This window comes from Macaca nemestrina, chromosome 9, assembly GCF_043159975.1.
Source record: "Macaca nemestrina isolate mMacNem1 chromosome 9, mMacNem.hap1, whole genome shotgun sequence".
Classification (NCBI taxonomy): Eukaryota; Metazoa; Chordata; class Mammalia; order Primates; family Cercopithecidae; genus Macaca; species Macaca nemestrina.
Genome location: NC_092133.1, coordinates 17,213,448 through 17,238,738, shown reverse-complemented (window position 1 = coordinate 17,238,738; position 25,291 = coordinate 17,213,448). Strand labels below are relative to the sequence as shown.

At 42.5% G+C, this 25,291-nt stretch overlaps 1 protein-coding gene and 1 pseudogene across 1 annotated transcript in view; one reads left to right on the top strand and one right to left on the bottom strand.

Moving 5' to 3' along the window:
* LOC105467314 (pancreatic lipase related protein 3) overlaps positions 1-14,539 on the top strand; it is a 49,939-nt gene extending 35,400 nt beyond the window's left edge. Inside the window, exons 8-12 of the mRNA XM_011716797.2 lie at positions 2,607-2,725; positions 5,759-5,891; positions 8,347-8,458; positions 13,217-13,384; positions 13,668-14,539. Of these exons, the coding sequence (XP_011715099.1) occupies positions 2,607-2,725; positions 5,759-5,891; positions 8,347-8,458; positions 13,217-13,384; positions 13,668-13,749 (614 nt within the window). The 3' untranslated portion in view covers positions 13,750-14,539. The remainder of the gene's footprint in view (positions 1-2,606; positions 2,726-5,758; positions 5,892-8,346; positions 8,459-13,216; positions 13,385-13,667) is intronic.
* An 8,102-nt stretch (positions 14,540-22,641) lies between these two features.
* LOC139355979 (uncharacterized) lies at positions 22,642-25,027 on the bottom strand (annotated as a pseudogene).
* Between the last annotated feature and the right edge of the window lie 264 nt (positions 25,028-25,291).

Here is a 25,291-nt window from a genome sequence, read left to right as displayed (position 1 = left end):
AAGAAGTCTTTGTTTAATAAAAATGGATGATGCCAATTATTAATTTGTGCTGACGATATTACATTATTTCTGAAACTATGCTGTCTCAGTTCTCTATTGTGTAACAAACCACAGTGAACAATTACAAGAAAAATTATGTTATTGCCAGCTTTCTGAGGGTCAGAATTCAGGCAGAGTTCTGCTGAGACTCTGCTTTGTGTGGTGTTGGCTGGAGTAACTCAGGTGACTGCATCCAGTTGGGGGCTGAGCTGAGCTAAGCTGGATGAGGAGGTCTGAGATCACCCTCCATGTCGGGAACCCTGGGACTTGTTCTCCTCTGTTAGGTGGTCTGTCATCCTTCAGGACCTCTCTCCCCAGCCAGGTAGCCTGGATTTCATAATATTGCAACTGGGTTCCAAGACAGTAAGAGTGGCTGCTGGAAGGTCTTTTAAAGCCTTAGAACTTAACCAGTGTGAGTTTCTCCACAGAACTGATCTTGGTTCTTAGCTACTGGGCAAAGCAAGTCACAAGATCAGCCTGTAATGGGGCAGGGGTATGAAAACATGGCCTCCATATTGAGAGAAGGAATGGTTACATAATACTGCAAATGGGTGAGGACCTAGGAAGGAGTCATTTGTTGGAAGCAATTATTACATAATAATTATACTGCATATGCTAAAATCAAAATCTAGTTTCTCAAAGATTGGCTAAGCTGTGTAGGTCATTGAAAGAATAGTCCATGCCATTCAGTAAAAATATTGTTACGTAAAATAAAAGAAAGCATAAATGGCTGGGCACAGTGGCTTACACCTGTAATCCCAGCACTTTAAGAGGCTGAGCCAGGAGGATCGCTTGAGACTTGAGGCCAGGAGTTCAAGACCAGCCTGGGCCCAACAAGATAGTGAGGCCTCATCTCTAAAATAAAAAAGAAGAAGAAGAAAGAAAAGAAAGAAGAAATGACTACAATGTTATGAAAATTTTAGAATATGCAGATGTATTTAGATCTTAGCTATTGATGGCAATAATATCATGCTTGATAATGGCAAAACTAATTCATCTTTAGCATTCTTTATAAAACCCCCTACCTGTTACATCTTTAACTCAGCACTGGTTAACAGTGCTGAATATTTTGTGGTTGAATAGGAGGGAGTTCAGTTATTCTTGCAGAACAGAGAGGCAGACTCTTAATTGGTCTACAGTGGAGATACTGTATGCACAGGGATACTGTGTCAGAGATCCTAGTGATACAGGATTTTTTCCATACTGCTTCACCAGCCAGAGACCTCCACAGCCTGCAGTGCCTCTGCTTGAGTTTCACTTTCACCTGCAGGGCTCACCACTGGACTTGTCTCACCCACTTGGCCTGGCAGCCTGTGCTCAGCTCACTCTGCTGATCTGGATCTCACACCTGCCAAGGGTGAGCCAGGCATGCCCGCTGCTGTGGTAGGGTGGGTGACTTCAGGCCAGTAACGGCACTGGTTCCACGTGAGGCTGTGACTGGACCAGGCATACTGCAAGCAGCTTCCACCTTGGACGCCAACTTCTGAATGAGGGAAATGTGGTGGTGCCCAAAAAACTCAGAGATGCCAGGAACCACGGAGCCCCAAAGGGGATGTTACATACAGCATGTTACCAAGGCTTGGGGAGCCTTCAGGTCTGAGCCCCCAGGAAACATTACGGCTCATTTGTGTTACAGCTCATTTGTTCCCACCCTCTGCATAGTTCAGCAAACAGGGATGTGTCCCAGATTGTTTGATCCCATTGCCATACTCCAGCCCACAGCTCTTGGGCTGTCCCAGCCCCACCACTGCTTCCTGATGCATGGGGTGGGAGGGCTACAGTGTTTCAGCAGCTCCTTTGGCACCTGCCATTTGGTAGGTCTCAGGTTCTTGTCCCACATCCAGGAAGAATGAGGTTACACAGACAAATGAAGAGTGAGCAAGGCAGAGAACAGTTTTATCCAGTGACAAAACAACTCTTGGCTGAGAGGGGAACCCAAAGTGGGTAGCCCCTACCTGAAGGCAGGTAGTTTCCACCCAAAGGCAGGTAGTCCCCAAAGTGTGGCTTAGTCTGGGTTTTTTATAGACTCAGAATGAGGGAGGTGTGGGCTGTAGGTAGCCTTGGAAAAAGCAACATTTAACTGGTTAAAAATCCTTGTTCAGGAAGAACCAAAAACGTTGTTCAGGAAAGACCAGGCAAACAGGAATAGAAGTTCTCACTCTGGTCAGGGACTTTACCCAGAACTGGCAGCTTGGTTTTCAGGCTTCACATTGTTTTTGGCTTGAAGGGTGGGTTTCACTGGTACACCCTCCTATCTGCCTAGGAAATTGCCTGCCTCCTGCCACTGTCACTAGGAAGTGACTCAGTATATTAGTGTCAAAGCACAAAGTCATCCACATTTGCTTGTGTTTATTTCCACTTCTTGAATGTCCCTTTTGAGTCACATAATTCTTTGGTACAAATAAAATTATATGTAACTTTGATAAATGTTGTACAATATCCAAGCCTAGACAAAAGGTCTGGCCCTCGCAACCCAAGAGACTGCCACTTACAGTTACTCTAAGAAATGGTTTATGCTACCAGTTATCAGTTAATTGCTATCAGTTAATTGGGAATTGTTTTCACAGAAATGGCTTCCTTCTTTGACTGTAACCATGCCCGAAGTCATCAATTTTATGCTGAAAGCATTCTTAATCCTGATGCATTTATTGCTTATCCTTGTAGATCCTACACATCTTTTAAAACAGTAAGTAAATCATCTTACTTGGAATTTAATTATAAAGTAATTTTTTGAAACACAATCGTCCAGCTGAACATTAGGGTTTTGAGTAGGTAGCAAAAAAAATACACCTGCCATTTTGAGAAATAATGGATTGTTTCTGTGCTGAGTACTGAACAGTAGCTGGGATTGCTGGAGGGTTGAAATAACTCAACCAACTGTTTATATTATGGTTGTTTCAGCTCTTTTGAAGATTATATACAATTTTGCTCTTTTGGCCATTTGTTGTGCAGTAATTAGGTGCTACTGTGTAACAGGCATAAGTCTAGGGCAAAAATATTTCTGCATATATATTTTAAATGTCATCTTCAAAGATGCCTTAAGAAGGCTGAACTAATCAATAGCTACAACGAAACATATTACTATTTACTTGGAATATGAATATTATTTTATTAAAATGTAATTATTTATACAGAGCAGAACTAAGGCATAGATAGCTCAGAGGAGTTTCACACAGATCAATATGTGACAAACTACCAAATCTGATTTTACTTGAGTAAAAGAAAGAAAATCTATTTTATAGTGGGAAATGGAAAAGATCTTCATTCTTGTGCTTTAGAGACCTAATCCCCTGTTTTATCACGGTAGAAAATGTGGGTGTTCAGCCGAAGTTTATGGTAAATAATAGTACTTTGCAAATAAGCGCTGTGTTGTGACATGATGACGCATTTCCCTCTTGCTGCAGAACTTGGCAGATGGATGAGTTTAGGCCATGCTCTCAGTTTCCTGCCATTCTCAGAAAGCTTGACAGCCAAACATTAGCATTTCCCACGTATCCTCCTTCTCCCCTCTCTTCTTCCTGCTGTGGCTGCTGCTCTGAGCACCCAAGGGATCCTAGCATTTACTTCTAGTGGAAGCAGGCCCTTGGAGTCATTGTATATTTGGAGATAAGAGTTAATCTGCCAAATTGGAGAACACTTAGAAGCTAGCTCATGCCACATGGATGCTACATGTGGTTACAAACTGTTAGAATGAATCAATTTCCTCAACATATTTTATTGTACTGTACCCAAACAGTCATACAATCAAAGTAAGTCAGAGCCAGCAGTGGCATGCACCTGTAGTCTCAGCTACTTGGGAGGCTAAGGCAGGAGATCTCTTAAGCCCAGACATTCAAGGCTACAGTGCGCTATGATCATGCCTCTGAATAACAACTGCATTCCAGCCTAGGTGACAAATTGAGACCCCATCTCAAAAAGTAAGTAAATAAATAGGATGTTACTGTAATCCTAGCCTAAATGTCCATGGTTTATTAAATTAAAAGTTCAAAGCCTAAAATAGCAAATATTCAATCACTGCTACCCATGGTTTTTGTTTGTTTGTTTGTTTGTTTGTTTGTTTGTTTTTGAGACGGAGTCTCGCTCTTTCACCCAGGATGGAGTACAGTGGCATGATCTCGGCTCACTGCAAGCTCCGCCTCCTGGGTTCACACCATTCTTCTGCCTCAGCCTCCTGAGTAGCTGGGACTACAGGCACGCACCACCACGCCCGGCTAAGTTTTTTTTTTTTTTTTTTTTGGTATTTTTTAGTAGAGACGGGGTTTCACTGTGGTCTCGATCTCCTGACCTCGTGATCCACTAGCCTCAGCCTCCCAAAGTGCTGGGATTACAGGCATGAGCCACCGCGCCCAGCTGCTACCCATGTTTTTTAAATGTTCACATTCCATTCCTTTTCCTTTAGATTTTTAAAATATACAAATAAAATTAAAGAAGCCAAGGACCTTATATTCCCATCATTCCTTTCCCTAAGGCAGAGTTGAATTTGATATATATCAAATAAATGCTATCATGTTAGAAGTACATTTCTGGATTTGCTGTTTTCATTAAATATCATAAATATAAAATTTGAAATCTACATTGATGTACATAGACCTGATGTATTTATTTTATAGGAATCAGTCGTAATTTATTGATTCGTTCCCCTACTAATGTCAGTTTTGATTGTTTCCAGTTTTTGCTGTTAAAAACAATGTCTACCAACTCTGCCATCTTTGTATGTCTCCTTATGTGCTTGAGTGGAATTCCTTCATGGCATACAACAGAAGTGAAATTATCAAAGCATACATATATTTCCTTCCTTATTAGACATTACCAAATCACTGTTTAAAATGTCTGTTGATTGCTAAAGAAAAATACAAATGAAGGCCACAATTTAGATATAACCCAAGGCCACCCAGAACCACATAGCCAAAACCAAGTCATGCTGATTTCCCAGAAACACCAGCTCTAATCATAAATGAAACAAAAAAACGTGAGCTTTACCAGCTTGTCAGCATGATTCAGGGAAATTAAACCAATCAGCTATAGACAAATCAACATAAATATCTCTACTTGCCCTAGAGAAGAATGTTAATGTAGAATAGCCAATCACATAAAAAGGTCAAAATACTTCCGTCTTTATAAACTATCCTGTGACTGCTGTAAGCGGGGGCTTCTTACCATTTTCAGTTTGAAGTCTCCCAGCTCAAGGACTGTTCTTTTGTGTGCACAGCAAACTTTTAAAAATTTAAAAATTTGATCTGATTATGTTTTTGACGTTTTAAAAATTATATTCCAGACTGGGAATGCAGTGAAGAATAATACAGCTTTCCAGCAAAAGCGAAGGAGAATTCCCCTATTACACGTATTCAGTGTTGCCAATTGCTTTAATGTTTGCAAATCTGTTGAATATGAAATTATACCTTGTTTTAATTAACACATTCCTGACAACTAGTAAGATTGAGTATCTTTTTTATATAGTTATTGACTATTTTGAGTTTCCTCTTCTGTGGATTGTCTATTCATATCATCTACCCATTTTTCTAACAGGGAGTTTCTCTTTTTCCCTCAGTTGCTTTTGTTTTATTTTTGAAAACAGACATGGTGGCCTGTTAGGCACTTTTAAAATGCGTATCTATTTAGATACTTGAGATGTATTATTATTTAATAATATATCACGCGTTTTATTGAAGGGCAATATTTCTAATTATGTAAGTAATCACCTTTCATTTTCTGTCATCAGGGAAATTGCTTCTTTTGTCCCAAAGAAGGTTGCCCAACAATGGGTCATTTTGCTGATAGATTTCACCTCAAAAATATGAAGACTAATGGATTATATTATTTTTTAAACACAGGGTCTCTTTCCCCATTTGCCCGTAAGTATTATAGCTAAGTTTTATTGTAATGCTTTAAGGTACTTATCTTTAAAAATTCAACAGTTTTTACTGAGTGTCTACTAAATAATTGGGCATTGGGCCAGACTGGGAATTCAGTGAAGAACAACACAGTGAGGTCTTTAACTGAGTTTAGGCTAATGGGAAAGACAGCAAGTAAAATCTCAGTTCCAATCCTGAGTAATAAACTTTCTCTTAGGAAACATTCAAGATATGTGCAGAGCATAAAGGTCAGGGAGCCTTTCTAAGCTGACTCCTGTAGGATGAGTAAGAGGGAGAAGGAAAGTAGGAGTATTCTAGGCAGAAGGGACCACATCTGTAAATGCCTGGAAGTCAGAGAGAGCAGAAACTGAAAGAAGCCCCTGCCAGGATTGTAGAGACCGGGAGGACAGTGATAGGAGATGAAGTGGGAGAGACAAATTGGTACAGATAATGAGGGATGGGCCTTGTGTCCCAAGTGGAGAGGTTGGGCTTTGTCTGTGGGTGAATGGAAAGCCATTGAAGGGTATTAAGAATTACCAGATTATTTTTATTTTTAGAAAAATCACTTTAGTTTCTGCATGGATTAGAAGGCCACAAGATGGAAGCAGGGTGCCTGTTAGATAATTATTGCCACAATTCAGGGAGAAAAAAAAAAAGTAGAGAGGTTGCAAAGATAGTTAGAAGGTAGAAGCAAAATGGATCTAGGTGAATGGATTTAAAAATGCAGAAAAGTAAGGCGTCAAGGACAGTTCTGGCTGTGGATGAGGTGTCATTCTCTGAGCTTGACGACACAGGAAGAAAGGCTAGTGTGGAGCAAGATGATGGGCTAGTTTCTCACATGTTACTTTGGAGCTGCCTTTAGAGTTTGAGAGTATGTGTGCCCCATGAGGCAGGTAGAGATAGGGATCTCAGCCTCTGGAAATGGATGTGTTCTACAGAGATTTGGGAGTCACTCAGCCTGTAGTCAGTGTGGTGAAAGTGGATGATGTCCTTACCCAAGAAGAATGTGCCAGATGAGAAGGAAAGAGAGCAGAGAAAGAGGCCCCTGCAAAGGAGACTGAAGAATGGGCAGAGAGAAGGAAGACCAGTGAAGGTTATCGTTAATAGAGCCAAAGAAAGAAAGATGAGGAGGAAGAGAGGAGACATATGCCACAGCAAATTGTTTTTTTTTTTTTTTTTTGAGACGGAATCTCCCTCTGTTGCCCAGGCTGGAGTGCAGTGGTGCGATCTCAGTTCACTGCAAGCTCCGCCTCTCTGGTTCAGACCATTCTCCTGCCTCAGCCTCCTGAGTAGCTGGGACTACAGGTGCACGCCACCACGCGTGGCTAATTTTTTGTACTTTTAGTAGAGACGGGGTTTCACCATGTTAGCCAGGATGGTCTCGATCTCCTGACCTCGTGATCTGCCCGTCTCGGCCTCCCAAAGTGCTAGGATTACAGGCGTGATCCCCTGCTCCTGGCCCACTACAAATATTTTTATGACTTCTAAGAATGGAAGTCCTGTGTCTTCTTTTGTCTATTTCCTTTGTATTGTGGTCAAATGAGACAGGGCCCCACAGAGGCTCATTGGGTGAAGAAACAATTCAACCCTTACTGAGCTTGGCTAGGGTGGTTTCAGTGGAGAGATAGCAGGGGGACCCAGATTCCAGTAGAAAGATAGCAGGGGGACCCAGATTCCAGTAGAATAGGCTGAGAAGAGAAAGAAAATTCTTTGACAATGATTAACTCAGGAATTGAAATTCCTCTCTGGTAGGTTTCTTTCCCTTTTCAATTCTTTTTCAAATAATCATATGAAGAATTGCATTGTTTTAGTTTGTTATTAAGCATACAGTAATTTAAGAATTCAGTAAAAAGATCTGTTTAGCTCTAGATGTAAAAATTTACATTTGACCATTTACAAGGGAATGATCCTACTGACAGATACTATATTGATCTGTATCTATGTGTACTGGGCATTCTTAGCACATATCCCTGCAGGAGAAGAAGAATGACTCGCTTTGCCTCTAAATGATTATAAAAGCACACGTCTTCTTGCCCAATAGGTTTCCTAGGTTTTTCTGGATTAATTGTCACACTACGGCAAATAAAAATTTGGCTATAGAAAGTATACATGCTATATATATGCCACACAATACAAAGGAAATAGACAAAAGAAGACACAGGACTTCCCTTTTTAAAAGTGATAACAATACCTGGAAAAATAAAGAATGTTCTTTTAAAAATATTATTAAACTATTTTTTTCTGGAAAATTAAAATGTGGCCCATAATGTGTATTTTTAAATGTAGTTTTTCACCAAATTCACTGAAACTAAAGTTGTATTTTTGCATGAATATGTGCAGCACTGTTCAAATACAACCCTGAAAATTGTATTTCCATTAAAGGATCCAGGATGTCATACTTCCCATGTGTTTTTAACCCTTTCTCTCCCTTTCTTTCTTGTTTCCTTATATCTAGGTTGGAGGCACAGATTGTCTGTTAAACTCAGAGGAAGCAAAGTCACTCAAGGGACTGTCTTTCTTCGTGTAGGCGGGACAATTGGGAAAACTGGGGAGGTTGCCATTGCCAGGTAGGCACAGTGAGAAACTGATGCTTTGCACCGTGCTGGGGGCTCAGTAACACTCAGTGAGACTGGCTCAGTAAGCTGTTCAGTCTTCTCTTTTCCTGTAATTCCACAGGCTACCATGTTATCTTTGATTCTTCTTTTTACTTCACGTTTTCCAAATATAAAGTAGAAATCATAATATGTATTTTCTCTACAGTTCCAACTAGAAACAGAAAATGTTAGGAAATGATAACATGAAAATACAGATCTAGATAATAGAGCAAGTGGAAAAAAACTGACATAGTATTCAAGGTATATTTTTAATCCCATTCACTTAATATTATACAAATATAAGCATATAGTTTTCTTTGTGTAAGTAACACATGAGACATTTATATAAATTGCTAAATTTCTAATAAGCTGTCTAAGCATTACCCACAGATACAGGACATGTGTTAGAATAGTCAGAGGTTAAAAATAATCTAGTTCAGATGTTCCTTTTGTATCTTTTGCTAAAGCCTCCTTTTATCTTGAAATTTGCTTAATCTTTTATTTACTCAGCCTTAGCATTTTTGTATTATGTTCATGTCCATTATTTTATTCTGTAATTTATGTCAGAATTAACATTATACATACTAATTAGATGCAACCTGTTTTGCAAACAAATGAATGGATTAGGTGTTTTATCTCTGTGATTTCCATCATCCTCAAACACTGGGCACAGGCACGAACGGCAGAGATTTTTTGGTTATTTTGTCAGTTGAGAGATGCATCAGTTTTATCACTGGCAGAGTTTCTGCACGTCATCTTGCCTTGGTCCAACTGTCTGTAAATATAAGCTCAGTGAGTGATGATCTGGATCCTGGTTGGTGCACAGGCTCCAGCCCACCCTTCTTCTAGCCATGTCTCCCACCATTTGGCTTTGTTCCACCTTCAGTTCAGCGAGGCTACACTGTTTGCACTACCCAGCACTGAATAGATCTCACCCTTACCTTTCTTCAGGACTTCACCCATGCTGTTCCTTTGTTGCAGATACTTTTTCCTGTCTGCTATTTTGTTTCTACCTGTTCTTCATGGCTCCATCAAGCCTCCCTCTGAGAGCAGTTCAGCACAATCATGTGCCTGTGGTTTTGAGGCTCACAGGATGCTGGATAAAAGCTGTGTGATTTGTACCCTTCACAGAGGCACCTAACCTGGGGCAGCTGGCGATGAATATGCAGTTTCTGCCTCTTTTAAGATTTGTGAGAGCGTTTCCACATCTCTGTTCTTTTGATAACGGCCGAAGAAGCTGTTTGTAATGCTGTTGCATAGTTACCCAATCCTCTTTTAAGAAAAAGTAAGCATTGAAGGTTCACAGCAGATTTCTCATCTTGAAATGAAGTCAGCTAGCTAAATTTGTATGCTGGTCTAGTTCTATTCTTCAGACAAGTTTTATAAGTCCAGCTTCTCCATGCTCATGGATAGGAAGAATCAATATCATTAAAATGACAATATCAATAACATGAAAAGACAGATCTAGATAATCGAGCAAGTGGAAAAAAATTGATAGCATATAAGGTATATTTTTAATCCCATTCATTTAATACTATACAAATATGAGCATATATTTTTATTTGTGCAACTCACAAATAAATAAGACCGTTATATAAATTGCTAAATTTCTTTTTCTTTTCTTTTTTTTTTTGAGATAGAATCTTGCTCTGTCACCCAGGTTGGAGTGTAGTGGTGTGATCTTGCCTCATTGCAACCTCCCCTTCCCGGGTTCAAGTGATTATCCTGCCTCAGCCTCCTGAGTAACTGGGATTACGCGTGCCCACCACCATGCCTGGCTAATTTTTGTATTTTTAGTAGAGACAGGGTTCACTATGTTTGCCAGGCTGATCTCAACCTCCTAGCCTCAAGTGATCTGAGCACCTCAGCCTCCCAAAATACTGGCATTACAGCTCTGAGCCCACTGCGCCTGGCCAAATTGCTGAATTTCTAATAGGCTATCTACTGCCCAAAGCAATTTATAGATTCAATGCACCATTGAGTTTATTCACAGAACTAAAAAAAACCATTTTAAAATTGATATGGAACCAAAAAAAATAAATAAATAAAAAGAGCCCGAATAGCCAAGACAATCCTAAGCAAAAAGAACAAAGCTAGAGGCATCATGCTACCTGACTTCAAACTACACTACAGGGCCATGGTACTGCTACAAAAACAGACACATAGACCAATTGAATAGAGTAGAGAATCCAGAAATAAGGCCACATACCTATAGTTATCTGATCTTTGACAAATCTGTCAAAAACAAGCAATGGAGAAAGAATCTCCTACTCAATAAATGGTGCTGGTATACCTGGTTAGCCATAAGCCAAAGGTACTGAAACTGGACCTCTTGCTTACACCATATATTACAAGAATTAACTCAAGATAGATTAAAGACTTAAATGTAAAACCCAGAACTATAAAAACTCTGGAAGACAACTTAGGTAATACCACTGAGGACATAGGCCCAGGCAAAGATTTCATGATGAAGATGGCGAAAGCAATTGCAATGAAAGCAAAAATTAACAAACGGAATCTAATTAAACTAAAGAGCTTCTGCACAGCAAAAGAAACTATCAACAGAGTGAACAGACAACCTACAGAATGGGAGAAAACTTTGCCAACCTATCCATCTGACAAATGTCTAATATCCCACATCTATAAGGAACTTAAATAAATTTACAAGGCAAAAACAAACAACTACATTACCAAGTGGGCAAAGGACATCAACAGACACTTTTCAAAAGAAGACATACACATGACCATCAAGCATATGAAAAAAAGCCCAACATCACTGATCATTAGAGAAATGCAAATCAAAATTATAATAAGATACCATCTCACATCAGTCAGAATGGCTATTATTAAAAGTCAAAAAATAACATACTGAGGTTTTGGAGAAAAAGGAACACTTACACACTGCTGGTTGGAATGTAAATTTGTTCAACCATTGTGGAAGGCCTCAAGGACCTAAAGACAGAAATATCGTTTGACCCAGCAATCACGTTTCTGATTATATACCCAAAGGAATAGAAATTGTTCTATTGTAAAGACACATGCATGCCTATGTTAATGCAGCACTATTCATAATAGCAAAGACGTGGAATCAACCCACATGTCCATCAATGACAGACTGGATAAAGAAAATGTGGTACCTATATACCATGGAATACTATGCAGCCATAAAAAAGAATGAGATCATGTCCTTCGCAGGAACATGGATGGAGCTGGAGGCCATTATCCTTAGCAAACTAGTGCAGGAACAGGAAACCAAATACTGAATATTCTCACTTATAAGTGGGAGCTAAATGATGAGAACACACAGACACATACAACGAAACAACACACACTGGGACCTACCAGAGGGTGAAGGGTGGGAGGAGGGCGAGGATCAGGAAAAATAGTTAATGGGTATTAGGCTTAATATGTGGGTGATGAAGTAATCTGTACAACAGACCCCCATGACACATGTTTACCTAGGTACCTGCACATGTACCTCTGACCTTAAGTGTTAATTAAAAAAAAAAAGTCCAGCTTCACCATAGGTTATATCTTAGCTAACTGGACTTCTAAAGACATAAAGGGCTGCATTGTATGGGCACTGAGTGAAGATAGTTCTTGGAATAACAGAAAGATTACCCTTAAGAATTTGGAAGAACAGTTTCCTCTGGTAATTAAATCAATTAATTCCACTAGTAATATAATAAGACAGACCCTAGAAACAGCAATATTCATTCGTTAATTCATTCAGCAAATATGTAGGTGCCTACACTGTGCCAGGAACTGTTCTAATTGCTGGGGATGCAGACACAGTTCCTTCTTTCACAGAGCTAATATTGCAGTTTGAGTAGACAAATGATACATTAACAGAAGAATGGTTTTAAGTTATGTAGAAATAAGGAAAGGTGATACAGTATGGAGCAACATGGGGACAAATTTAGTTATGGTTGTAGCTTAATCATTTACTAACTATAGTTTAATTTATGTTGCCAACACAACAAAAAAGGGACTGTTTCATCAGAAGGAGAATATTAGCAATAGCCATAGGAAATGGGAGTCAGGAAGCTCTTCCGGAGGTAAGAGATGTTGGTTTGGGTGCCACGACCAATTTGGGTCACAGTGGAGAATTTTTGCATGATAGGGAAGAAACATGTCATTGGTTTCACTTTGGCTTGGATGGAACATACCTTATGCCTTGAGATATGGCACCTCTCTCTGCTCTATTGCTGTGATCAACAAAATGTCTTTTGATCACTAATTTGGTTACCCAATTCCTTTTATGTGGTTAAACAAGGTACCAGAAAAAGGGCACGGGAGCTTTCTGGTTAATCAAAGGGAGGGATTTCCACACTGTGAATTGGTGAACAGGCTTCTGGTTTATAGGTAAGTCTCGTGTAAATTTAGTCCACTATTGAGAATTTCTTGATTTCCTGGTGTCAGTATAATCTGGTTTCTGATACTACAAAGCCAAGACCAGATCTTTCACTGTGGAGAAATCACAATAATGCCTCTCTAGGTATTCTCTAAAAATCACCTAGCCAAGCTTTCCATTTACTTCACCCTTCTTTCAAACTTCAGAACCATGCTATTCTGAGATGCTGATCAATACACATGGAAAGAATAAATCTCCTACAAGCAAATGCTAGCAAATACAAGTTTCTCTTCCATAGTGCATGCACAGATGTGTTTTCTTTCATTCAGTGCTGTGAATAGCCAGTGCAAACTTATGAGTCTTATTTTTGTTTATAGTGGAAAACTTGAGCCAGGCATGACTTACACGAAATTAATCGATGCAGATGTTAACGTTGGAAACATTACAAGTGTTCAGTTCATCTGGAAAAAACATTTGTTTGAAGATTCTCAGAATAAGTTGGGAGCAGAAATGGTGATAAATACATCTGGGAAATATGGATATAAGTAAGTATTGCTTTTTCCTTTTCATTTTAGTACTTTACATTTTATAAATGGTGTTTAAGCCCATAGATAATTTGAAATGTGCAGGTAGTATAAAAATTTATAGACTTTGAAATTTTGCAATTAAAGAAAAGGAAAATTTAAGAAACCAATGCTTTATTTGCAGAAGTGTTCAAACATAAGAATGACTCATTAAATCAGGGGATCTACCAATGTCTTTTTCTTCCCTGGCGTCAGGTTAAAATTCCTTTTTTTTTTTTTTTTTTTTTGCCTTAAAAACTTTCAGATCTACCTTCTGTAGCCAAGACATTATGGGACCTAATATTCCCCAGAATCTGAAACCATGCCAACCTCAGATACAGTCTTGATGGATTTCTTTAGTAGGAGCAGTGAAGAAAAGTGTCTCCTTCCGCCTGGCATCCAGACCAAATGTAACCCTTGTAAATGACTCCCAGTCATTTGCAAGGGTCCTACTCAGAGTCAAGTACAGGTTTGGTTTTTTTCTGTGTAGAATGTTCATCTAATTGCACCTTAAAAACACACTGAACCCTGGGACAAAAGATAATTCCTGTGGCCTCTAGGAATCTGGATGTCAGTGACAAAATAGAGCTGTTTTGGAATTTTCCTGAATAAGAAGAGGTGATGCAAATGTACGGTGAGTGTATAAACTCACTGGAAAAAAAGTGAGCCTCTGGTTTGCTGAGTTTTTGAAGTACATTTTCAGATAAAATAATCATTGTTCTAAAATTATATAAAACTATTTGTTATGTTGTTAAATCTTGCTGAGACAAATTATGACTATAGTGCATGATATATAGTAGATTATAACCTTGTGGGTTGATGTGTCTATCTAGTAATAATAAAAGCTAATGAGATTGCACTAGTATTTCCAAGGTGTTCCTTGGTGTTCAGGGTGTGCATAAGAGAGATTTTAGAGCTTATCTCTTGTGTGTTCATCAGTTAGCAATGGGACCTGAAGTTCAACAACCCGGGGTATAGCCCCCTTCCTCCAAAAGTCCCTGCCACAGGAGAATTACTCCTCTCCGTGGGTCTTGAAGGCTCTATGGTGAATTTGTATCTAGCCTCAAGGCAGCATTTCATTTGTAAAGCACTTGGATAACCTTTTGTTCTTGCAATAACAATATTACAATATTTAAATATGTCCATTGTGGTTTTTTTTTCTTTATGTTGCTTCAATTTCTTCCAAGTAAGTTGTCCTTAGCCAGCGAAAGGGAGAAATTTTGTATTTTCATTTGCTCTGCTTTCTATCACTAGGCTCAGTGTTTAGCCTATAGGTCTGTGCTATAAATATTGTTGGAGAGAAACGATGACAGATAACTCTGCAGAGGGTTTCTCGATTCTCCTGGGCGGCTCATTGCCAGCTGAACCTTCAGAAGGACCCGTGGATGTGCATAAATAAATCTGTGCTGTGGCGGAAAGCAGAGAAGCAAGTGGGATACTCTCCCATTTTGCGAGTAAGGGATGGAAGATTACTGGGGAGAAGGAGGAAAATGGGTTCAGGGACATTTGGCATGATCCGGCGGTGTGTACTGCTCTCACTCGTGGGCTGCACATATTCACACCTAGGCCAATCCAGGAGCAGAGTGGCTATGAGTAAGCTCAGTAGAAGGGACTGAGCCGTTCTGAGTAATTGTGTCACAGTCCAGCATTCATTAGCAAGCTGGTGGTGAAGTCAGCACAGGCCCTCGGGGAGAGAAGTCTTCCTGAGAGCAGCTGTCCCGAGCCTGCGCAGGTCCCAAGGTGGAGGAAGAGTTATGGATCCGGCCGTGGCATTAGGCAACATGAGTACTAGCTGCCTCCTCACCCAAGAGGTCTCTAGGCTGGCTCCTTCAAGGCTTGAAAAGACTAATGGTAGTCAATTAACTTCTGAGAACCCTATTTTAATAAAGTATAGACTTACTGTCCTATAGCTCTTAATATCTGTCCTCTTTTTTGCATCATAAGAACGTGTGAGGATGAAAAATAGTGCATGAACTATCTAGACAAAGGAATTCCAAAAGTTCAAGGTGACGCCGTTATTTTCTGTGTGTGCTATTCCCTAAGGAAGCACTAAAAAAATGATTCCCTTTCCCTCTGAGTGCCCTGCATTATTGTAGCATAGCAATTATGGCCTACTACTGTTTGAGCAAGGACTATTACTGAATGTTCTGCTTCCTGAATGAATGCTGAAAATGCAGTCCAATTACCCAATACTCCCTCCACTCTGTGACTATTAACACACTCATGCCTGGTCATCATATCACTCACAAATGCCCACCTCCAACTCGCCAAGCGGAATGTCCTCTTTGACCACAGCTGCCTCCCCTTCCGGCTTGCTGAGTGACATTTTTTTTTTTTTTTTTTCTGTTAGACAAAACCTTAACCTTGAATGCTTTCGGATTTCTTTTCTCCCGGCCGGCACCTGAAGTGCTGTTCGGACAGTGGTACCACAGAGAAGATGTTAATTAGAATGTATATGATATGATGTATATTGTGATCTGTACTGTCCTGAAATGCGTTTGACACCCCCTGCCCCAAACTCTTCTCCTACTTTATATAGAAAACAGATGCCATGATCAGACAGCAATCTCTACTCTTTTTGATCCAAACACATCAACTACTTACAGCTGCATCCATTCTATCCTTTTTCTTTCTAATAGGGAAGCTGCTGCTTCTCTCCCAGGCTAATCCCTGCCTCTGTGTGGTGGACTCCACCCTCTCCTGCTTTCTCGGGAGCACTGCCCTATGGGTTACTTTTTCTTTCTCTTGTATGTTCAACTTCTCATTGCATCCAGTTTTTAAAATCTGAAGTCCTTGCCATTAGAAAATAAAGTAAAATAAAATAAAATAAAATAAAATAAAATAAATCCTTCCCAGTCCTAAATTCCTCTCTGCTCCCATCTGACTTTAGAACAGCTCTCACCCAGATTTCCAATGACTACCAGTCACTAAATCAAATAGGAAATTCTACTCATTTGCTCCCTCCCACGGCAGAGTTCAACACTGCTGTCAACTCCCGCCCACTCTCTCTCTCTTTTTAAAAATTAAAAAAAAAAAAAAAAATTACTATTTTTGGCCAGGCATGGTGGCTCACACCTGTAATCCCAGCACTTCGGGAGGCCAAGGTGGGTGGATCACGAGGTCAGGAGATCGAGACCACAGTGAAACCCCATGTCTACTAAAATATACCAAAAAAAAAAAAAAAAAAAAATTAGCCGGGCATGGTGACATGTGCCTGTAGTCCCAGCTACTCAGGAGGTTGAGGCAGGAGAATGGCGTGAACCCGGGAGCTGGAGCTGGCAGTGAGCCGAGATCATGCCACTGCAGTCCAGGCTGGGCAACAGAGTGAGACTCTGTCTCAAAAAAAAAAAAAAAAAGAAAGAAATTTATTTGTAGAAACTTTTAAATATTCACAACAACAAAGAAAGCAGTAAACTAGCACCCCCAGGTGCCTGTCAACCAGTTTAACAATTTTCATATATTGACAATCCTATTGTGTCTGGAATTGGTGGGTTCTTGGCCTCGCTGACTTCAAGAATGAAGCTGTGGACCTTCATGGTGAGTGTTACAGTTCTTAAAGGTGATGCGTCTGGAGTTGTTCATTCTTCCCGGTGGGTTCGTGGTCTCGCTGGCTTCAGGAGTGAAGCTGCAGACCTTTGCAGTGAGTGTTACAGCTCACAAAGACGGCGTGGACCCAAAGAGTGAGCAGCAGCAAGATTTATTGCAAAGAGCAAATGAACAAAGCTTCCACAGTGTGGAAGGGGACCCAGCGGGTTGCCACTGGCAGGCTCAGGCAGCCTGCTTTTACTCCCTTATCTGGCCCCACTCACATCCTGCTGATTGGTCCATTTTACAGAGAGCTGATTGGTCCATTTTTTCAGAGAGCTGATTGGTCCGTTTTGACAGAGTGTTGATTGGTGCGTTTACAATCCCTGAGCTAGACACAGAGTGCTGATTGGTGCATTTACAATCCTCCAGCTAGACATGAAAGTTCTCCAAGTCCCCACTAGATTAGCTAGACAGAGTCCTGACTGGTGCACTTACAAACCTTGAGCTAGACACAGGGTGCTGATTGGTGTGTTTACAAACCTTGAGCTAGACACAGAGTGCTGATTGATGTATTTACAATCCCTTAGCTAGACATAAAGGTTCTCCAAGTCCCCACCAGATTAGCTAGATACAGAGTGCTGATTGGTGCATTTACAAATCTTGGGCTAGACACAGGGTGCTGATTGGTGTATTTACAATCCCTTAGCTAGACATAAAGATTCTCCAAGTCCCCACTAGACTCAGGAGCCCAGCTGGCTTCACCTAGTGGATCCCATGCCACGGCCGTGGGCAGAGCTGTCCGCCAGTCCCATGCTGCACCTACACTCTTCAGCCCTTGGGTGGTTGGTGGGACCGGGTTCCATGGAGCAGGGGTTGGCACTCATCAGGGAGGCTCGGGCTGCACAGGAGCCCACAGTGGTGGGGAGGCTTGGGCATGGCAGGCTGCAGGTCCTGAGCCCTGCCCCATGAGGAGGCAGCTGAGGCCCAGCAAGAATTCGAGTGCAGCCCCGGCAGGCTGGCACTGCTGGGGGATCTGGCACACCCTCTACAGCTGCTGGCCTGGGTGCTAAGCCCCTCACTGCCCAGGGCCAGCAGCGTCAGCCAGCCGTTCCAAGTGTGGGGGCCCACCGAGCCCACACCAACCCAGAACTCGCACTGGCCCACAAGCACTGCGTGCAGCCTCAGTTCCTGCCCACACCTCTCCCTCCGCACCTCCCCGCAAGCAGAGAGAGCCAGCTGTGGCCTCAGCCAGCCCAGAGAGGGGCTCCCACAGTGCAGCAGCAGGCTGAAGGGCTCCTCAAGTGCAGCCAGAGTGGGCGCTGAGGCCGAGGAGGTGCCGAGAGTGAGCAAGGGCTGCGAGGGCTGCCAGCACGCTGTCACCTCTTAATCCCCCCTCTAAACACGACATCCCAACTGCTGTTGGGAATTTGGCGGATGACCACTGTAGCAACTTCCTGCTGGATAGGGGCAATGAAGGGGCCCTGCAGTTATAGTGCCCTCCAGAGGGGAGCTCTCTAGGCCAGTAAAAGTGCCAGCATGTCAGTCCAGGGGTCCTTGGTAGAAGTTGTTAGTTGAACTCATTTGGGGTTCCATTTGTAAGACCATCTGTAGCTTGATGGCCTCAATTCTAGAGGAAACAAATTTGACAAGAAGGTTGAAAATACAGGACCCAAAGATTAGTAACAGCAAGATGGCTGCCAAGGGACCTAGAAAGGGGAGAAACCATGTTGCCCAACTCCAGAGGTTGGTATAAGAGTTTGAAAGGCGTTGTCTGATTTCAGAAGCCTTTTCATGTAAACGCCAGGTGGCCTCTCCTACTATCCCTGACTGGTTAGTGTAAAAACAACACTCTTCCCCTAAGAAGGTGCAGAATCCTCCTTTCTCAGCAGTGAAGAGGTCTAGACTTCAGTGGTTTTGGAGAGTCACTGCTGCTAAAGAGTCTATTTGTGATTGCAAAGTAAAGATAGATTATGTTATTTCTTGCAAACTGTCTGAGAAATCCTTTAAGAGTGTGTGATAGTAGGACAATGAAGTAGATAAACCAGCTATTCTGGTTCCTATAGCAGTAGCCATTCCTAACCCTATAAGAAGGGGTATTGGTTGTATGGCTCTGCGCTGATGGACTTGAGCTTTGAGGTGTACTAATAAGGTCTGATTTCCTGGGGCAATATTAATGTTGGGACTTAGAAAGACTAAGGTGTAGGTGCCTGTCCAGTTAGTGGGGAGGCAGGTATAGGTGGATGTTCCACATAAGAAGAATATACCTTGGCTGGGCAGACAGAACTGGTTATGTATGTTAAAAAGGTGTGTGAGTTTGTTGTTTTCATTTTCCCATACTCCTAGAGTACTTTCCAAGGTAGCTCCAGTAAGTGGCTGGAAAGCGGTGCTGGGAGCAAACTGACTGACTCCCTGTGTTATATTTTTCCCATTGGAGAAAGAAATGTTTTGTATCTACTAGGAACCATTCGAGAGAGTGATTGAAAGAGGGGATAAGAAGGCATTCACTAGTGGTGGGGGCACTGCTGCAGGGGGGGCCAGGGGTGAATGGTCATGTAGGGAGTGTGTTTGCCATTACAAAACCTGGAATGTTTGTTAAGCAGGGAGGAGGAGATGATTTTGGGGGAACCTGAGAAGCAGACAAGTCATCTGAATGGAGCTGTTTGGGGGACTCGGAAGTTACTATGATCAGTTGGGGCTTGAAGTTGTAGGGTGTAATTACACTGATATGTTAGTAGGTGCCCCAGAGGCAGGCCTGATAACAGGTTGCGTTGGATGCATAAAGGGGCTTGGAAAGTTAAGATAGTATTTGTGGTTACAGGGCCGTGTACGGGCTTTTCATTGCTTGTGTAATAGGTGAGGTTGGAAATTTAAGAACATAAAAGTTGGATTGCGGGTCCTGTTAGGGTATTCTTGGTCCTATTAGAGATGGGGAAGTCAGCTAATGATTGCATATTTAGAAGTTGGAAAGGGTCTTTTCCTTCATAATGAGGGTGGTAGGTTAAGTTGGTAAAGACCCAGTTTTTTGAAGGAATTGGAGTGGCAACGAAGGCAGAGGTTGATGAAGAGATACAAAGTCAACAGTCATTTGCCAGGGAAGGATTGGATTGGTTTAACAGAGAGTGAGTTAAGTTGAGAGTCTTGTAGAGTTAATTAGGAGCTAGTGGAAGGGGAGGGGTGATTGTATGAGGTATCCAAGGAAGCAGGAGGAATAGATAGGCAAAGAGCAAATAGGAAGGTAAAGAGGGTGCTCTGGAAAACGAGATCATTTTATCTAGTCTGAGTTAGAGGTAGAAGTAAGTTGCTGTCAGAAGGAAGGAAGATAGAAAGAAGGTTGATGTGATTAGGATTTTCGTCCTGGCAGGAGCTACAGTATATAGTCCTATCACGAAGAGTATGGTTAGTATGCTGTTTTCACTTATCTTTTTTAAGGAGAAAGGGGTCTTTCCTCAGGATCAGTTGTAGGAGCCTTTTTAGTCTGGGATTTTCCTTCCAAAATAGGAGGTGCAAGTCCTCCAACGGTTCGCAGGTGTATCGAGGCTGGTCTGGCTGATCTTGGGACTCCTGAGCTGATGGTCCTGTAGGTTCCTCAGGGGATGTCCAAAGTTTAACTCGGATGTAGTGAATCCAAGATTCTACTCCTGCCACCTTAACTGCAGTGGGAGCGAGTATGGTCCTTCCCACTAAGAGTCCATAGATGGGGAAGTAGAGGGGAGAGATTTGACCAACACTAGATCTCCTGGTTGAAACAACTCTGTTCCCTTTTCTCTGTGACATCCCTCAGGTAGATTTTTAAGGTTTTGTTGATATTTTGCGAAAGAAGTTATATCTTTGACCAAGTTGGCCGTTTCCTGATCAAGTAGGAGATCATTTGTGAGAAAAGGTCATCCATATAGCATTTCATGTGGACTGGGCCCTATTTTGTGAGGAGAATTTCGGATTCTCAACAGGGCCAAGGGCAAAAGAGCAGGCCATGGGAGATGAGTTTCTCGTGTTAGTTTCCTTAAGTGCCTCTTGAGTATTTCATTTGCCTTCTTGACCTTCCCTGAGGATTGTGGCCTCCAGGAGCATTGAAGGTGATATTGTATCCCTAGCGCCCTGGAAATTCCCTGAGTTATCATGCCTTTAAAAGTCGGACCATTGTCGCTCTGTAAGCTTTGGGGAAGCCCAAATCTAGGAATTATTTCATGAATTATGACTTTAATCACTTCCTGAGCCTTCTCTGTCTTGCAGGGGAAAGCTTCTATCCAATTTGTAAAGGTATCAACTCAGACCAACAAATATTGAAATCCCTTTGACAGGCATATGGGTGAAGTCTCACTTCCAGTTCTCTCCAGGATAGTGACCTATTCTTTGTTCCCCCAAAGGGGCCTTACGATGAGCCAAGGGATTATTCTTTTGGCACACCTCCCAGGCTTTGACTACCTGTTGGATGATCCGGAGGAGATTTGGCCCTGTAAATGGGATTTGGCCATTTGATTAGTGTTTTCAATACCCATATGAAAAGTTTGGTGGAGAGTTTTAAGTATTTTCCACTGGCTGGCTTCAGGTATAAGTATCTTTCCTTCTTCTGTCGCCAACCACCCTAGGGGGAGAAAACTATGCCCCAGTGAAAGTCCCCACTCTGCTTCAGTCAGGGAATACTGGGGCTTAATCTCTTGGAGGGGGTTGTTCCATACCAAGGGTCCTTCTGTAGGTATTTCTAATGGGGGGTTCCACCTGGCAGCAATTTTGGCCTCAGCATCTGCCTGAGGGTTTCCTTCTGCCTTCTCTCCTTCACCTTTCTGATGGCTTTGGCAGTGTAAGACTGCCACCTCCTTGGGTTTTTGCACTGCATGCAATAACTCTATAATTTCCTTGTGGTATTTAATGGGGGTTCCCCCAGAGGTTAGGAACTCCCTTTCTTTCCATATTGCAGCATGGGCATGTAGGATTAGATAAGCATATTTGCTATCTTTATACACATTTATTCTTTTTCCCTTTCCCAGTTCTAAGGCTCAGGTAAGTGCCACTAGTTCTGCTAACTGGCCACTGGTCCATAGGGGAAGAGGCTTACTTTCAAGTATGGTTACATCACTAACTATGGCATAACCTGCCCTTCGTACCCCATTCTCCGCAAATGAACTTTCATCAGTATATAGGTTAAGGTCAGGATTAGCTAAGGGGACTTCTAAGAGATCCTCTCAGGCAGCATAAGTCTGGCATAACAAGAAAGGCATGTGAAAAGAGCAAAGTCTCCCAATTACAACTGAGGAGGTGGGAGAAATACCTGGTTACAGGCTGTCCCAGCATTCCTCGGATGGTAACAGACCTTGAGGGCAGTTGTCCAGGACAGGAGATTAACACTGAGAAGGCTGTGCCAGTGTCCTGGAGGAAGTCAATTTCCTGGCCCTCAATGGTTAAATGTACCCAGGGCTCAGTGAGGGTGATGACATGAGCTGGTACTTGCCCCAGGCACCCTCAGTCCTGTTGTTGGATCATCTGGTTGAAGGCTTCTGACCCAGAGAACCTTTGTCCTCTAGGGCAGTGCACCTTCCAGTGATGGCCTTGGCTTAGTGGACATGGACGAGGGGGCAGCTTGTTTCTCATGGACAATCTTTTCTTTAAAAGTGTCCTTGCAAACCACACTGGTAACAAGCCCTACTGGGTGATTGGCCTGCTCCATTTTCTGTCCTCTCTGAACCACCAAGGTTTGTCTGTCTGAGGGCCATGACTCAGGCTGTGGCCTTTCTCTGATCTCGCTTTTCCTTTTGAGCTTGTTCCTCTTGGTCCCTATTATAGAACACCGAGGTTGCCAGGTTTAACAATGCCTCCAAATTTTGTTCAGGGCCCAGGGCTTGCTTTTGGAGCTTTCTCCTGATATCTGTGGCTGATTGGGTAATAAACTTATCTTTCAGAATCAATTGACCCTCGAGTGAGTCAGGTAACAGGGGAGTGTATTTTCTTAAGGCCTCCCATAGCTGCTCAAGGAAGGCAGAAGGATTTTCTTCTTTTCCCTGAATTGTGGTGGACATCATTGAATAATTCATCGGCTTTTTTCTAATTCTCCTTAGTCCTTCTAGAACACAGGTCAACGGATGTTTACGACTCCAGTCCCCATGATCTGAGTCAAGATCCCAGTGGGGACCCATACTGGGGATGGCTTGCTGACCGGTAGGGAATTTATCCCTTTCTTCAGCTTTCATTGTATCATTTACTTAACTAAGATAGCAAGTATCTCCAAACTCTCGGGCTGCAGCTAAAGCTGCATTCTTTTCATTAAAGGCCAGGGTTTGATCTAACAGTAGCATGACATCTCTCCAAGTGAGGTCAAAGGTTTGCCCTAGACTCTGTAGGACATCTATGTACCTATCAGGATCATCTGAAAACTTCCCCAGGTCTGCCTTGATCTGCTTTAAATCAGAGAGGGAGAAGGGGACATGTACCCGGGTTGGGCCAAATTCCCCTCCCCCTACAGCTTGAAAGGGATATAACCGATAGCCTGGGGGCTTTTGGTGCTTTGGCAATTTCTTTGCTTATTTCCTTCTGGACAGGGGAGATTAGAGGAGGATTATCATTAGTAGGAAGGGGAGCTATAGGAAGGCTAGGATATGGGGGTAAGCTGAGAGGTCCTCCTGTGGGATGTAAATTGCAATCTTTGCATAGTTGTGTATTCTCCCTCAGTGAAAAGAAAGCTTGGACATAAGGTATTTCACTCCATTTGCCTTCCCTCTTACAGAAAAGGTCAAGCTGCAGGATAGTATTGTAATTTGTACTTCCCTCACGTGGCCATTTTTCCCCATCAGAGAGAGAATATTGGGCCCAGGCCATAGTGCAGAAAAAAATGAGCCACCTCTTTTTCAGGGTTTGTGGATCAAATTGGTCCCAAAGGCTTAGGATGCATTTCAAGGGTGAGCCTGTTGATGCCTGAGTGTTTCCCATCTGAAAGGCAAAACCACCTGCGGTTTTTGTTTGTTTTGTTTCTCCCCCTGCCCAAGAACCCGCAAAGGTCCCTGGACCCTGCTGATCGGAATAGTTGCACTCACCGACACAGCAGCAGAAACACTAATTTTCCTCCCAGAGCACAAGGAGGACCGAGGAAGATCGGATTTAGTGGCCCTTCCAACGTATTCTCGAAAACCTGCACCCTTACCTGTCCTCCTAGACTATAAGAAGAACCGACAAAAATTGGATTTAGTGGCCCTTACTGACGCATTCTCAAAAACCTGTTAGAGTCCTAAGCATTCTCCTGTTAGTACTGGGACTTTACCCCTGTCCTATAAAGATGTTATGCCCCAAAAATGAAGTGAAGGGCCATACCCTGAGGGAAGGAAGGGATCTCCGGGGTTGGAATAGTGACACCTTTTGTACTCACTTATATGAATAGGAAGGACACAATTTCTGAGGCTCCCCATATCCTAGCTTCAGCAATAGCTTTTGTTAGGCCTGCTTGGCTGAGGAGGGATCCTAAAATTCCAGATAGTCTCCCCTATGATGGGGCTTTGGGCAAAAATTATGTCTTTCTGATTGGTAAGCCCAGGTGCCTAAAGAAGGTAACGGAGTCCTGGAGCTCATACTAGAAATCATTCTTATAGGAGAAACTAGAAAAGCACCAGAGACAGGTAGTGATTTTTAAAAGCTGGACTAGCTTGGAAAAGAGAGGTGAGAGGAACTTTGTCTGGCAGGCATTAGGACCCAGGGGGCAAGGGTCAGGATAGATAGGATAGATGGGTGAGTGTGGCTTGGGCGACATGCCTTTGAGAGTTCCACTCATGGCCACAGGGTCAACCAACTTGTTGTCAGGACCCCGGAGCTGAATGGCTTTCCTCTCTGTCGACCCTCAGCTCAGCCCAGAAGTACAGGAAAAGCGGAAGCTGGTTCTAGGCAAACCAACGCTCCCAACTCCGAAGAGTTAGGGGTTGTTAGAGAACCCTATCCCAGAAAGCCTGACACCCGTGTCTTTAGCCCAGTGGCCGCACTAGTCACTTTTAACGGGCCAACAGGCACCCGGTATTTAGCCCCCAAATTCTAAGGAAAAATAGGACAGAATAGCAAGTGAAAGGTGTCCAATGGTACTCACTGCTTGGTGATAGGAGATAGTCTCACTGCTTGGCGATACATTATGGTCCCTTCGTGGTCACCAAAATGTGTCCGACTTTGGTGGGTTCTTGGTCTTGCTGATTTCAAGAATGAAGCTGCAGACCGTCACGGTGAGTGTGACAGCTCTTAAAGGCAGCGCATCTGGAGTTGTTCGTTCCTCCCGGTGGGTTTGTGGTCTCGCTGGCTTCAGGAGTGAAACTGCAGACTTTCGTGGTGAGTGTTACAGCTCATGAAGACGGCATGGACCCAAAGAGTGAGTAGCAGCAAGATTTATTGTGAAGAGGG